General features: G+C 48.7%; 1 protein-coding gene across 1 annotated transcript; it reads right to left on the bottom strand.

The window, feature by feature from the left end:
- Window positions 1-11,887: 11,887 nt before the first annotated feature.
- Window positions 11,888-16,353, bottom strand: TMEM272 (transmembrane protein 272). Its single transcript, XM_030315187.1, is given in 5 exon segments — window positions 11,888-11,989; window positions 11,991-12,185; window positions 12,187-12,255; window positions 16,272-16,325; window positions 16,327-16,353. Coding segments are annotated over 5 exon segments (447 nt in total).
- Between the last annotated feature and the right edge of the window lie 274 nt (window positions 16,354-16,627).

The following is a 16,627-nucleotide window of genomic DNA, read 5'->3' as shown; positions in this document are numbered from 1 at the left end:
TGGAGCCTGCTTCCGATTCTGTGTCTCCCTCTCTCTCTGCCCCTCCCCCGTTCATGCTCTGTCTCTCTCTGTCCCAAAAATAAATAAACGTTGAAAAAAAAAAATTAAAAGTGACATGAAGTGGGGATAGCTGCTTTATTTCATGTGGGTAGAAAGACCCTAAAATATTTCTTATGTGTCCTTGCTCTCAATTTGCCACCCAATAAGCCAAACAAAGAAATCCTCCTCCAGTTAATTTAGAGTCCCGAAGCTAATTTTGACCAAATTGGAAGGAGAAGCAGAAGGTGTGGCCTAAGAAATCCATGGCTTCCCACACAACAGATATAACGTGATGGGAAGTCTGCACGCAACACACACGCGCGCGCGCACACACACCGGTGCTCACATCATCTTCCACCGAAGCTCAGTACCAGTTTCTCCAGCCCAGTTGTCATGGCAACACCAGCTGCCAATGAGATCATGGAAGACAAGGTTATAATGGCAGTGGTGCCTTAATATTTTACCTGGCAATCCACTTAGATAATAAGATGAATAACCATAAATCATAAATCCATAGGAAGCCCAGGCACTGCTCTCTGTACGTGTTTAATGTGCACTTGCCGGTGGGAAAGAGAAATGAAGGCAAAGGGAAAGGAATGGAAAGGAAGGGAGGGTGAGGCAGGGGGTGGGGAAGATCTCTGATGCTGATCCCCGTTACTCTGCAGTGTAGGTAGGTCATGCACGGGTCCTGAACCTGTTTGTGCATGGATTAAAGGACTGGTCTCTTCTGCAATGACAGCAAGGGGTTAGGGGCTCCCAGCCCTAATCACAGAAGTTTGATTACAAGAAACCCAAGGCAACTGTTTTCTGGGGTTCACACCAATGGAGGAGAGAAGCAGCCCAGGCAGATGTACATGGCAGACGATGGACCCTGCCCTGCAGCAGCTCACACAGTCACCCAGCAGGAGGCTGGACCCCGTTTAGAAGTACCTTGCTGGTTGCCTCCCCAGTCCCTTGATGCCCACTGGCTTTTACAGACTGGTCCACTCCAGGGCTGTCTGCTGTCCATCTGAACCAACTTCCTAAAGAGCAAATCCATTTGATTTAAGGGTTTCCTTCCTTTCACAGGAAACTGATCACAGTGGGGATCTCTAGTAAGAGCTTCAGCACTGGGGAGCAGGGGTAGGAGAGAGACTCAGTTTACACTGAATACCCTTGGAGAGTGTGAATTTTGTATTACGGGCATGAATCACCCAGTCAAATAAAGGACACGCCAAGGTCCACTTGTTTCCCTTGTCCACTACCAGGGACTAGACGTGGTGGCAAGAAGGGCCAAGGGCAGGGCAGTCTCCATGTAATGAAGCTGATGAAGGAAATGATTTCCCACCAGTGGACTGTGTTGATCTGAAACTCTCATGCAGTCTGTTTCTAGGGCTTTAGTTGTATGACAAACAGGTTCCATTCCCAGTGCAAAGGCAGTTTGGGGCTCAGGGGTAGGAGAGGAATAAGAGCCTGGAGGATGTCAGAGAGGTTGTTGTAGCTGGCCCTCACCTACTGGCCTGTACCACCTGGTTCCTCCCACCGGTTCAGGAGAAGGGCCACCAGTAGGGCAGGGAGAGGCCACAGATATAGAGTGCCAGGAACAGGGATCAAAAGTCAGAAGACTCACATTGAGCCCTGACACCTCTTCAGAGGAGACACTTGACCTCCCTGAGCCTCAGTTTCCACTCTACGCAGCAGTGTAAGTGTCCAGGCCTTACAGCACAGTAGTGAGGATGAAATAAAACATTTCTTCTTGTGGCTGCCTGGGTGGCTCAGTGGATTAAGCGTCTGACTTTTGATTTTGGCCCAGGTCAGGATCTCAGAGTCATGAGATTGAGCCCTGTGTCAGGCTCTGTGCTGATTAGCGTGGAGCCTGCTTGGGATTCTTTCTCTTTGCCCCTCCCCTGCTTTCTCTCTCAAAATAAATAAACTTAAAAAAAAAAAAAAAAAAACCTTTCCTCTTATTTAACAAATATTCATACTCTACTTGCTATGTGCCAAGCTCTGTTCTAAGTTAATTTCATATGAGACTGAAGGAGGCTCTGTGCTGACAGCTCGGGAGCCTGTTTAGGATTCTCTCTCTCCCTCGATCTCTGACCCTCCCTTGCTTATGCACACTGTTTGTCTCTCAAATTAAAAAAATTGTATTAACGAGACTGAAGCATAGAGAATTTCAGTAGCGTGTCCAAGATCACACCAGAATCTAGAACGTAGCACAACCAGGATTCCAACCGGACAGTCTGGGTCCAGACTCCACACACTTAACCCTTTTTCTGTAAGGATGGGACACGTCTCCTAGTGGCTTCTCCTCAGTTTCTTCTTTTAGTCATTTCTGAGGGGCTGGAAACTTCTGCTACTATCTCCTGACCTTTTTGTGGTCGGTTGATTGGCTCCTGTGTTCGAATGGGTGGCTTCTAGTTCCCCGCTCTCCATTTCACACTCCAACCCCACCGCAGACTCCCCACCAAGTCAGAGGGGCTGGACGACTGAAGGTGGGGCATTCTGGGGGTGAGGCACTGAGACCTGCAATCAGCTAAGAGTGAGGTTGGGTTTTGAGCCTGTGAGCACATGTGCCCTTATATACACCTGGAATGACCCTGCCCTCGTCAGTGAGTTCTGGGCCATTCGGTCATCCTAGGGAGGCTTGGAAGGACTGAATACACTAGTTCACTTTTTTTTTTTTTTGTGGGAAAATGGACTTAAAATTTACCATCCTAATCACTTTTAAGGGCACAGTTCAGTGGTATTAAGCACGTTCACATTCTGCCATCTACCACCATCCATTGCCAGAACTTTTTCATCTTCTAAAACTGAAACTCTGTCCCCATTAAACATGAACTCTCCTCCCCACCCCCAGCCCCTGGCACCCATCACTCTCCTTTCTGTTTTCTGTGACTTTGACTATTCCAGGTTTCTCCTATTAGTAGAAATCATACAGTATGTGTCCTTTTGTGACTGATTTACCGCACTTAGCATGATGTCTTCAAGCCTTATCTATGGTGTAGCATGTATGAGAATTTTCTTCCTCCGTTTTTAAATTTTTTTTAACTTAAAAAAATGTTTATTTATTTTGAGAGAGAGAGAGAGCCCAGGAGAGGCAGAGAGAGAGAGAGAGAGAGAGAGAGAGAGAGAGAGAGAAAATCCCAGGCAGGCTCCATACTGAGTGTGGAGCCTGACGAGGGGCTGAGTCTCATAACCATGAGATCATGACCTGAGCCAAGATCAAGAGTCGGACGCTTAACTGACTGAGCCACCCCAGGTGCCCCGAATTTTCTTCCTTCTTAAGGCTGAATCGTATTCCATAAGAAATTCACCACACTTTGCTTATCCACTCATCTGCTGAGGGACACTTGGCTTGCCTGCATCTCTTAACTATCGTGAAGAATGCTGCTGCACACTGGTGTATACGGTACATTGGTCTTTTTAAGACCCGGCTTTCGGTTCTTCTGGGTGTACAGCCAGAAGTGGAACTGTTGGATCACGTGGCAATTCCATTTTTTATTTTCTTTGAGGAAACTTCATACAGAGTTCCGTAACGACGGCACCATTTTACATTCCCACCACCGAGGCACAAGGGTTCTGATTTCTCCACATCCTCACCCATGCTTGTTATTTTCTGGTTTCTGTTGTTATGGTTTTGGGGTGGCCGTCTGAATGGGTGTGAGATACAATCTCCTTGTGTTGCGTTGTTACTTTTTGTTCTGTGTCTTAAAATCCTTTTTATAGTTTCGGTGATATCTGGGTGCTGCCTCCATCTTGCGTTCATGGCTTAGGATAGTTAATTACACACACACACACACACACACACACACACATGCTTACACACATGCAATATTGAAGGGATGGTTTGCTGCTGACAGATGAGGTCCTGTGGATGTGCATAATTTAGAACCAGCTCAACTTCTTTTCTGTCACCAGTTTTTTTTTTTAAATTAATGTTTATTTATATTTGAGAGAGTGAGATTGAAACAGAGCATGAACAGGAAAGCGACAGAGAGAGAGGGAGACACAATCCGAAGCACCAGCACAGAGCCCGACATGGGGCTCGAACCCATGAACTGTGAGATCATGACCTGAGCCTAAGTCAGACGCTTACATTACTGAGCCACCCGGGCCGTCCCTCATCCATTTTAATATATTTTTAATGTTTTTATTTATTTTTGAGAAAGAGAGAGCACAAGCAGGGGAGGGGCAGAGGGAGAGGGAGACACAGAATCAGAAGCAGGCTCCAGGCTCTGAGCTGTAAGCACAGAGCCCCATGCAGGGCTCGAACTCACACACAGAAATCATGACCTGAGCTGGAGTTGGGTGTTAACCAACTGAACCACCCAGGTGCCCCTCCCCTCAGCAGTTTTAATCCATTGTTGGGGACCATTGAGTTTCCCTTTGGCCTTTATCCAAAAGGTTCAGCAACTAATTTCTTTGGGAGTTTTGGTTCAGTTGGGCTCATTTCACCCGGTACACAAGGGGGAAAATGACAACTGCTTTCCCCAACTGAGCTCTCAGTTGCTCATTTGGCAAAATAAAATATCACATTACTGGTTTTTCCATTTTGATTCACAGAAATGACAGACCATATCAGTAACAGAGAATGTGCCTATTTAAGTGAGTCTTATGATTATTGGTCATTTTTGAAGGCAGATCTCTTTGCATTGATAAGGGAAAGAAGTTCATGATGTAGCAAGTGGAAAAAAGCAGGCTGCAGAATAATATGAATAATTTGATATAATTTATGCTTGAATATACATAGACATGTTCTGAAAGGATACTAAAAAATTAGCACCGGCTACCTTTTGGAGGATCGGGCCTGGGTGTTGGGGTAAGGTGTGAAATCCTTCACATTTTACTTTATACCCTCTGACACTACTTGAATTTTTAGCCATAAGCATGTATCACATTTTAGGAAAATAAAAGGGCTTTATACTATTGATTTTTCTCCTGCCTCCAGCTGTGGACAAACAGCTCTGTCCTAGGTCAGGTTCTCTGGAGGCAGAGCCTGGGGGTGGAGCTTCATGGAAAGGGACGTGTTGAGGGAGTGGTCTTGGGAAAACGAAATTGCAAGGTAGGAAAGAGGAAGAAGATGGGAAAGGATGTGGCTTCTGATGAAGCCTGGCCTGAATCCACGGAAAGCTCTGGACTGTGAATGACACCACAGAGCTTGACCTGCCCTGAACCAAGGGAGCTGGGCTTTTACTCTCTCTTCCCCGACTCAGTCCTTAGTATGAGTAACTGCATATGTTGGGGGGTGGGGACGGGGGTAAGTCTGGGTGCATCCTGGCAAGCTGGCTGTACTAACCCAGAGTGGGTTTCCGGGAAAGGCTGCAGATGTGAGCCATCAGCCACAGCACCTGCTGCAACTGGGGTGCCCCCGTGGGGCTGGCACAGGGAGTCCCAGCGGGATCTGGGCCACACCTGCTTCCGCCAGTGAACTGGGAACTGAACAGACACTGGCTTCTTTATAAACAAACTTATAAGCTGTAAATCAATTTGTGAACGCTTTTTTTTTGGGGGGGGCGGCTATGAAAAAGTACAGGCTACAGGACATTTTAAAGCTGAAATATTCAAATAAAGAAATAAAGAGTAAAAAAAAAATGGAAAAATCCAGTGAGACTGCAAGATTTTTGCAATTGTGGGGAAAATCATCAGACAATTGGAAGGGCTCGGAGCTGCTGACCAGGGCCAGAGCTGTCCAGGAAGTGAGTGTTCTAACTTGGGTGTTGATGGTGGGGAGCAGCTTTTTTTTTTTTAATATTTATTATTTTTGAGAGAGAGAGAGAGAGACAGAGTGTGAGCAGGGGAGGGGCAGAGAGAGAAGGAGACATAGACTCCAAAGCAGGCTCTAGGCTCTGAGCTGTCAGCACAGAGCCCGACGCGGGGCTCGAACTCACGAACTGCGAGATCATGACCCGAGCTGGAGTCAGATGTTTAACCAACTGAGCCACCAAGGCGCCACCCTCCCCCCCTTTTTTTTTTTCTTCACGGACAATGTATATCTCATGATTGATTGATCTGCCTTCTGCTTTGGTTGTTGAGAAAATTCAAATCTAGATTTGAATCCAGGACTAAGTAATCTGGGGAAGATAGGCAAATAAAGGCAGAGATTGATCTTGGAGGGTGATTGGAAGGCCCCAAATTTCATCAGCTTCCTTGACATATTTAGCCTCCCAGAGGCCTAACCATGAGTTCCCCTGCTCTTACCAGATATGCCCCCCACGAGGCAGGAAAGGCTCCCACCTGCTCGTTCCCCCGGACGACTGGCTGCACCCCACCCGCTCCTCAGCGTAACGAGTTTCACCTCCCTGCCAGCTCCAGATGTTATTCAAACAAGCCCATCGCATTCTCCTGCCAGAACCAGAGCTTACCCCCCCCCCACCTTATTTCTACAGAGCATGACCCCTGAGATCCCTGGTTGCTCAGTCTGTTTCTCCGTGCAGCCTCCATGCGGCCCTGCACAGCATGCTGCATCCTCCCTGCCGGGCTGTGAATGTATGTGACCAGTGAAGCACCATCATTCTCATCTGTCCAGCAACCAACTGTTGTGTGCTCAGCCATCTCCCAGCATTTAGGGCAAGGGACCCCTCTCTCACCAATGGGGTGAATAGGAGGCAGTCAGAACAGAGAGACATTCTCAGTCACGAGATTTTGGTGCCTTTATTAGAACTTGCCATATTTGCAAACCCTTACTACCTCACCTGGGGTGGGACCAGCATAAAGTGTGAGTTGTCTTTTCTTTGCCTTTGAAACTTTACCTCCATACAATGCAGTAAGAAAGTTTAAAAGCTAACTGATCTAGGGGCGCCTGGGTGGCTCAGCCAGTTAAGTGGCCGACTTCGGCTCAGGTCATGATCTCGCGGTCCGTGAGTTCGAGCCCCGCGTCGGGCTCTGTGCTGACAGCTCAGAGCCTGGAGCCTGTTTCCGATTCTGTGTCTCCCTCTCTCTGACCCTCCCCTGTTCATGCTCTGTCTCTCCCTGTCTCAAAAATAAATAAAACGTTAAAAAAATATTAAAAAAAAAAAGCTAACTGATCTAACAAAGAGAGTGTTCTAGAGAAAACAACAGAAGATGCATTTGAGAAACACCCACCTGCTATTTCACTTCTGTGGGCGATACCAAGAGGCTGTCTCCTAAGATGCCAAGATAATTTGGCAGCTATCGTACCAGGCTGACCTAAAAAGTGAACTATTGAAATTCGACCTCTGTAAACGAGAGATTTGCTTTCTTCTTAGTTCCATACTCATGAAAAGGGAAATTGCCACCAGAATCAATAAGGATTTTTAGTTCATTGTTCTAGAATCCACCATGAACTCGTTTGTCCACCTGAGGATTATGAGTTTTATGGAGCAAAATTTGCCTTGAACAGGCCTCTGACGGTCGTTGGCTCCTGTGTATGGTCTGTACCCATGGTCATCGCACTGGAGGAAAGAACAAGAGAAGCGTCCCAAGGCCTGGAGGATGATCTCCCCCAGGGTATTCAGGGAAGGCACTGAGGAACAATTGTTCCAAGTTTATGTCATCAACAATGAAAAACGCCCCCGTTTTTCAAGGAAATGAAGCACAAGATTCAGTTATACAAAAGTGCAAGTTTTTGACCGCTTTGCCTCTTCTCGTGCTAAGACAGAGAAGCCTCTTCTCATGCTCGCAACTATGATGGAACAGTTCTGGGTCAGTCTGTGACTCCTGCGTGGCCTGAGTGCACAGGGGTGGTCCCCTGACCCACAGAATCAGAATTTCTGGGGGCCATGCTTCTGCATTTTAAACAAACCCTTGGGTGGTTCTGATGGTTCACTGAGGTCTGTGAGCCACGGGTGTGGTTGGCTCCCGTGAAATGGTCCCATTTTTTTTTTTTTTTTTAGCACTCTCAAGTTCAGATGTTATCATGTTAATTTCCCCAGAAAACCATTCCTGCAAAGAAGGGATGGCTGACTTCTGGGTCACTCTTGGCGAGGTGCTTTCATTGTGCCGGTGTTTGCAGTCTGCTTAGCATCAGTGCGGGGTGCACCCCGAGGCTCTGGGTAATAACTCTGAATTTCACACGCTCGTCTTCCACCAAAACCCCAGATGAGGGAAATGATCCTAACCGGGAATCACATAAAGGACATGCAGCTGATCACTTCCTAGACCCTCTGAAAGTTCTCTCTGGGTTAAGCCAGACCTTGAGAGAACCGTAGTCATGGACAATTTGCCTTGGCCCAGAACCTTTCTGAAAGGTGTCTCGTCATAACCACTTCACCATCCGTTGAAGGAGGCCCTAATAAATTATCATTCAAAGGCTGCTAGTGTCTTTGTATAGTATGCTGAAGATGTCACCCACTGAATCACGCCGTGTTCCCGCTACGAATGGACGCATGTATTATGGTCTTTCAGACTTAACCCATGTTTCTCCTGAGGGGGCGTATTTTTTGACTCCACAGAAAATGGGCAGTTTGTAGCTGATTTTCCTTACCTCTTTGGTGGCAAGGAAACTCAAAGCCAAAAATGTAGTCCAGGTTTTAGTAATTATCAAGGGCCTACGACCAATACTCTCCCTTTGCGAAGGGGGGTAGGGCACATATGAAAGTCGTCACATTTCTTCACCACTCCCTCTAGGTTGAGACTCTAGTGTGTTGGTGTAGGGGGAAAAAGACGTTGAAAACTGCTTTCTAACCATCTTAGTTTTTCCTGTAGTTCTATTTTTTTAATGTTTATTTTTGAGAGAGAGAGAGAGCAAGCGGGGGCTGGGGGGAGGGGCAGAGAGAGAAGGGGACAGAGAATCTGAAGCGGGCTCTGTGCTGACAGCAGAGAGCCTGATGCAGGGCTCAAACTCATGAACTGTGAAATTATGACCCAAGCTGAAGTTGGAAGCTTAAAAGGCTGAGCCATCCAGGCGCCCCTCCTATCGTTTGATTTTTGACTATATATTTTTTCTTTAATTTTATTGTCTCAAATAACACCATTTAAAAATTTTTTCATGTTTATTTATTTTGAGAGAGATGAGATAGAGTGCAAGTGGGGGAGGGGCGAGAGAAAGAGGGAGACACAGAATCCGAAACAGGCTCCAGGCTCTGAGCTGTCAGCACAGAGCCCGACGTGGGGCTCGAACTCACAAACTGTGAGATCATAACCTGAGCTGAAGTCAGATGTTTAACCGACTGAGCCACTCAGGCGCCCCTCAAATCCAGCATTTAAAGACCCTCCAAATTCATTGTGAAACAAGATATAAATATAGGGAATGGAATGAAAGGAGGAATTAATTCTTCTACCAAGCTATTTTTGGGAACGGGGATAAGTTGCCACTTTCTCAAGCATATTTGGTAAGTCATCGTGTATACCAACACAGCGATTTCTGTGACACTCTGGGGATAGTCATGCCTATCAGAAACTGGGAATCGCCAGCATCTGGGACCTGGCTACAGGGGTACCCAAAGCACTAGCCAATATCTGCAGTCTAACAGCAAGTTTATGATTTTTAAAAAGATTTTTTTTTTTTTTTTGCAAGCTCTTTCCACCTTTGCCCAGGCCCCAGCAACAACATCTCAGAAGCATGTGTGTGGCAGGACTGTGGGTGCATGGGCTTAGGTCCTCAGTGCCCGCAGATAAAGAGGAGTCAGTGACAAGGAGCCCTTGTCGTGGCCTGTCCATGGCCAGACTCCTCCTGTGAGTCACTCACAAGGGCACAATGCATCACTACGAGGTGAGGACCGTGCTGAGATGTGAGTGGGAGAACCTCCATTTGCCAGGTCCCCAGAACCCCAGGGTCACCCCCAGTGGGACTGTATGGGTCCCCTCACACCTCCTTGTTGAGTCTCAGATCCTCAGGGTCATTCCCAACACAACGCACAGCCGTGATGGGAGCTAGCGGGAGAGAACAAATCTGTTTGCCATCCTAGGCTCTGGCGTGCCTGAGCCGGCGGTGTGGTCCCTGTGCACTTGGGGAGCCTGCCTCTGCAGAGGGCTGCCAGGCCATTCTCCTCCACGAGTACAGAGTCTGGCTTTGCCTAACTGTGTAGGCTTGGTTTACTTTTTTGGACACTCTTTTCAAGCCCTGCTCAGGAGTTTGTGTCAGAGATGCTAAGTGAAGTGATGGTTGACGTGTGGCCTGGATTGAGCTTACAAATGGGCTCTGCTGGCTTTGTTCATTTGTGTCCAAACAGTAGCTAAGCGACTGGGAGTGACTGGTGAGTCATCACCTAAGGCAGGCAGGGTGGAAGGGGGTGCCCATGGAACACCTTGCCTGCTCTAGTGTCGGAGCCCCCGGCATGGAGAAGGTGATGTGGGGCACAATGAGAGTGACTTCGGGCATCCCAGATGATGGCAGGAACTTCAAGTCGTACTCCCTCTAATCTTGCAAGGCTCGGGCGAAGATGAAAACAGCAAAGTCCCAGAGGGGTAGAGGCAAAGTTAAGGGCTTTCTGCCCTTGGCCCAGCAGAGGGCGCTTCCAGCACCTTCTTCCGACCTGGGAGGAACCTGGACCAAATGTAACAGCAGGTGACAGATGCCCAAACTCACCGTGAACTCCTAGGTCCTTTTCTCTGGAAGCAGGGAGAGGAGGCCACACGGATGGCCACTTTGGGGTTGGTCTTCTTACAAAGCACCCCCCCCCCCCGCCTCGAAAGCAAGCAGTAGCTAGGCACCAGGTAACATACAGAGGCTGCGACAGAAGCACAACTACGAAGGGGCCACTGTCCCCCTGGGCGGGCACTGCCCCTAGAAACACACACGACAGAGTCTTCACCCAAGATTCTAAAGCATCGGTGCGCCCCCGCTGACGGCACCGCATGGCCTGGTACCCCAGCTCTCAGGAACTTCACCCCTAACGACAGCAGCGGGAGGGATGTTAGTGTTTGCTCTTCGGTGTCATCCTGAACTTCCAGATAAATGGATTTGCAAAAGCCTGCCCAGCCCTAACCTGACATCAAGTAGATTTGCTACTGTAGAGTATTTAAACTCAGAGACCAAAAAAAAAAAAAAAACCAAAAAAACAAAAAAAAAAAAAACCCCCCCCAAAACACCTGCATTAACAACACCACGTGCAACCTGGCCAAAACCTACACGAAACTGGTTTGTGCCAGGAGCACATTACAGAGATGTACACAGATGGCCAGGGAAAGAAGTGGACTCAGGCCAAGCAAAGAATTTGCAGTAGGACTACCCCAAGGCACACAGGGAGGGCACGCTACCCTCCGTGACGCCAGGCTCACGGGCCAGACCGGAGCCCCAGGGGCACTGACTTGCTTGACTTTGGCAGCCTTTATAGCTGCCCTTGGGATGCCCTTACCGGTCCAATCAAACCCGTCTGATTGGTGCTGGGAAGAGAGCTCTTTTCCCAAAAGACACCCGGAGTCATTAAACAGAGCACCTTTCTCCTGTTCATAACAAAGCCACCCAAGTGAAGCTAAGATATGTCTTGTTGGAAAGATATCCCTTTCTACAATTTCAGGTTGCCCGCGGCTGGATGACAACACAGCAGTAGCAACAGTAACAGCAGCAAAACTTGCTCTTGTGACGGTCACTGGAACTGCCTGTAGCTGGAAAGAGCCTCCCAGTCTTTGCCTCCCTCGCCTCATCCCCTCACATAAAAAGATGCCTCTGCAAACTCATGAGTACAAAAGTCCCACTCTGGAAAGAACCACAGGGCTTCCCCCAGGCCCAGGGAGACAAGCGCTCCTTTAGTCTGCCTAGAATAAACACGCAGTGCATTTTGGTGGTTTCTTCACTGCCTGGAGGGACGTCTTATTGCTTTACAGTGTGCCCTCCTCTTGCAATTGCGCATGAGTGTGCAGAGTGTGCGTGGGTGCGTGTTTGCATATACGTGCGCGTGTGTGCATGTGAGTGTGTGGAGCTGCGCATGCGCGAATGTGTGCCTGTGTGTGCCGGAGGGGGTGATTCTCAGTCTCCATCGACAACGAATCTCCACCTGGACCACACATAGACACGCCCACTGCACAGGATGAGCAGGACCAGCATGGTGTGGCTGAGCACGAGGACTCCCTACGGCACAGGGGTACAGGGTTTTGTCACAGTAATCCTGAGGCTGCTGGAAAGGGGGAATAAAATCAGGCAGGTAAACGGAGAGGGCCCCGTAATTCCCCAAAAGGAACCAGAGGAAAAGGAAGAGGCTGAGGCTGAGGTGGATATAATACTTGCACACGGTCTGCCTCCAGGGATATGCATCATCGTCCTGGTTGGTCGTCAATCACCACGGCCTTGGCCACAAGCCGCCTCATCCTGGTAGAGTCATGCAGCAGGAGAGACACCTGAGTTGTGGTTGGCCGACGGCGGGGGGGGGGGGGGGATGGGGGGGTCAGAGGGCAAGGCAGCAAAGCAGGTGGAGGAGAGGGAATAGAAGCCAGGAGAGAAACAGAGAGAGAGAGAGGAAGATTTAATGGGCAAAGTGCCCACACTAGAGTTGGAAATGCCGCCAAGGAGTGAAATTTAATTTTGAAGAATTAGAACTGGCAAGAATGAAGGCATCAATCCTTAGTCAGCATCCTTGGTGGCATTTTCTATTTTGATGTGTGAGCTGCTTTGGACAAGGGATTAGTTGACTGGAATATATGTCCACACCCAGAGTGTCGCTGCTGCTCTGGTTTGTTTCATCATCCTTGAGGTCATCCTTGGCCTTCCTGGCTCCAGTGACCTGCTCCCCGTCCTCCCATGACTGCAAACCTGCATATGGTCATCATCTGAAAGTGTCCTCCTCCCTCCCCCTACTGAATGTCTGTTATGGAAGCAACTTGGTCTGTGGCATCTTGTCAACGGCAGCCTGAGCTAAGACAGATACTAAGTGCTTTTATTTTTAGGCAGGTTGTCTTATTTAAAACAACCCTATGGAAGTGTACATTAATTTCCTCACTTTAGAAACAAAGGAGCTGAGGACCAGGACGTTTAAGAATTTCGGCCAAGGTCATGTGTACAAAAAGGGGAAGATCCAGGCACCAGGTCTGTCTTCAGCCAAAGCTGGCTTCCTTTCCACCAAGCCATTCTCTCTCTCGGCCTCTTTCAGTAGCTTCCCTCTTTGGTGACCCTCACAAATATGGCCCAGGCCCTGACCTCACCCACCTATAGGCTGATGGCGCCCTAGTCTGCGGCTCCCTTCCGGAACTTTCCTCCAGACCTCGGACACGTGTGAGGCTCCCCCGAGTGCCCTCAGGCCCTCGGCTCAGTATGTTGAAGACATAACTCGTTACCTTCCATATGCCTCTCATTTGGGTGACACTGTCCAAGCTAGAAACCCGGGAGCCTCCCTGCTCCTCATCTGCTGTAACCAATCAATAGCTACCATGCTGGTTGTACCTCTAGTGATTCTTTCCCCACGAGAAAGAAGAGACAGGGTCCAGCTGTGTTTGGTTCACCTGCCCTCTTGCTCACGACTTTGCGCAGTCACAACACGTGGCTCGTGCCTCAGGGGTGCCTTTGCCCTGCCCTGTGGTCCTCCTGTCTTCTCACCCCCGCTCACTGTGTCTGGCAAGTCACTGTGCTATGCAGTTATGCCTGAAGCCAGGCGTACAGACTTTCCTTCGACTGTCCCCGACCCTTCCATCACACGACTTTATAACACTGAGTACCTGGTCCTGATTAGAGGGCTGCACAACAGGCCCCCTGCCTCGTAAAGGGCGGACCCCAGCAGACTTTCCTGCTACCCTCCAGGCCACGTCACAGGCCTGGTAGGTTCTGGATGCCATGGGGCCTTTCCTCCCGATTTTTTGTTCCTCGTATCAAAACTCCTTTCTGATACAAGTACCTGCCTCAAAGGGGTATTGTGAGGACTAGGTTCAAAATGGAGCAAAGCCCTTAGCACCTCACCTGGCACATAGTAAGCACTCACTGGGTGGTAGAAATGATCACTGAGCAGTGGGGCTATTGGGGATGAGGTGGGGCATTAGGTAGGTTAATGCCACTAAATCAGTGTTTCTGAAAACTTTCTTTTTAACACGGTCCTCAGTAACAAATATCCTTTTACATCACAACCTAGTAATTAGGGGACCGTGTGTCCTTGTTGGCTCAGAGTCTTGGTTACGGGATTTTCCTGGCATGATTATTAAAGCCCCTGTGTACTCTCAAAAGTGTCCCGATTTGGATTAAATTATATGGCCCATATGCCCAAACACACGTGTATGTGTTTATCACACCATGCTTACTGGGCACTCTAGTATTTTCTATTCTATTTTTTTTAATGTTTATTTAGAGAGGGAGAGCGTGCGAGCACAGGTGGGGGAGGGGCACAGAGAGGGAGAGAGAGAATCCCAAGCAGGCTTTGCACTGTCAGCGCAGAGTCCGACGTGGGGCTCGGTCCCACAAACCGTGAGACCGTGACCTAAGCCGAAATCAACAGTCAGACGCTGAACCGACTGAGCCACCCAGGAGTCCCTCTATTCCATTTTGTTTAATGGTCACAACCTACTAAATGCACTTCATGATCTTCCAGTGGGTCATGACTCAGTTCTTTTTGGTGATCCTGGGAAATGTCCACTCACTGATGCTCTGCTTTCTCGTCAACAAGATGCAATACCGTGGTGCTATTGCTGCATTTTAGAAAGGATGCTGGGCACTGTGGCGCAGTGTTCCGAGAGGGTTAAAGACAGAGCATTGGTATCACCGGCAAACTTCTCCATCTAGGGATTCTATAAATCTGTTTGCTGTTGCTCTCTAACAGTTTACGGACTCACTGTGAATTACCTCGCTACGATGAGCACAAAAACTTAATTGGCTGCAAACAGTTCTAGATTGCCAGGAAAAAAAAAATCAGTGCTGTTTATCAGGCCCTAGTTGTTCATTAAAATAAATTACCTTTGGGTTCTGGGCCGGATTCATAAAGGAAAAGTTTGCCGTTGTTAGAGGAACAGACCCCATGGACGTAACATCTCCACAGGAAAGTTTCACCTTCACGGCCTGATGATGAGGTAGCCAAGTGAGGGAGGGCTGAGCAGAGGTAATTACTGCTGAAAATGTTGCCCTTGTTTTGAACATCTCTATGGCGCTCGGTCCATTAGGGCTTTTCCCCTCATACCACGGGGCCACAGGGGATAAGAAGCCCCACTGAGCAGAGAGCCTCTGGGTTTACTTGGAGCCAGAGTCCCAGCTGATCCCGTGGGGATGTTGTCACAGCGGGGGCGGGGGGGGGGGGAACGCGTGTTATTGCACATTCCAGAACACTGCCCCTGCCCTGCTGTTAGGAGTTGAGGGCATTTCATAGTGACGTAACCTCAGACACAAAAGGTTCAGACCTGCTTCCCATGACTTGAGCTGGTGACTGCTGATTACATAGAACAGCAAGACACTCCTTTGATGTCCTAACCAATATCCTGACTGATGCCACTGGCCACGATCTTCAGAAGGCCCCAAGCACCACAAAGATGCTGGCAAAGAAATCAGACCAGTTGGGTCCAAGTGAAATTTTATATATGCACTCCTGATGGTTTCTTCTGTGCTTCATCTCTATGCAACCATTTTGGAAAAACGGATGCTTGTGTTTTCTAGCTTTTGATACAGGAAGCTTTGAGGGCAGCTCGGACGGTTGGGAAGGGTCACTGATGAATGGATGTGGACCTAAGATACCTTAGACCTGAGGTGCTTTGGACAGGTGGGACATTTCTGTGGGCCAGGGATTTTGACACCTGTAGACTCTCCAGGACCCTTGATGTTTTTTTCTTCTGTCACTTTTCCTGTTAAAACAGATGTCAGTACAACCCAGGAGCAGATCGGCTCCCTACACTGACATGAACTTGAGAGTCACAGAGAAGCCCCTCCTCCCCTGAAACATCAGAGGTTAACGTCTGATTGATGACTGCAGCTAGTGGTTTCTGTGCCGGTCGGTTGAGCGCTAGGAGAGACACAGAAATAAGAGCTGCTAAAACCAAATACGTTTCAACCAGATGCAAACTCCACTGCCCTCCACAGGAACCTTCTAAAAAGAAGCAGAGAGAGGCCAAGATAACGCGGCTCAATCAAAGGTAGATTAATTGGCAGTCAGCCACTCCTCTGCTTCAACTGTTGTCAGACCAAAGCCACAAATTAGCACATTGCTCTCAGGGCGGCAGGAGGGAGGCTACTGCAAAGATGCCCAGCTCTGGGCGAATGCTCCTCATCAGGAAAAACCCATGTCTCTGCAAGCAGACCTCAGGATCCACCTTGCCCCACTGCTTCCAGAACCCTGTGCTTAGGGAGGGGAGTTGTTCTGGCTCCTCCGTGAGCAGCAGACAATTAAAGGCTGTGTTCACGTGCCTGTAAGTTAAATTTCTGCAAAACTAAACAGTGGATAAATAGACTTCACCTTTAAGGCTCCAATGATCCCACCCGCTAGCAAATAGAGAGGGATGAGGGTCTGGTATGGGGCAGCCCTCCAAAAACTTCATCCCTACAGAGGGAGAGAATGAAAAAGGATGAAGAGAAGTGCATCAAAAGCAATAAAGCCAGCTGGGAAGATGCAGTAGACTTCGCAGAGGCCCAAATGCTCCTCATGGAAACTGTAACCCAATCCCGGCTTGTGGAGCATGCCCAGTCTCACTGGCCATCTGATCTTCAGGATGCTCAGGGGACTAAGTGGCTGTCCCCCAGACGTCAGGTAGAGCAGGGACCAGATATTCACTTTGTCTGGGTATTAACCGACCTGTACCCTTTCTTAGTGGC

This window comes from Lynx canadensis, chromosome A1, assembly GCF_007474595.2.
Source record: "Lynx canadensis isolate LIC74 chromosome A1, mLynCan4.pri.v2, whole genome shotgun sequence".
Taxonomy (NCBI): domain Eukaryota; kingdom Metazoa; phylum Chordata; class Mammalia; order Carnivora; family Felidae; genus Lynx; species Lynx canadensis.
This window is presented reverse-complemented; position numbering and strand designations above follow the sequence as displayed.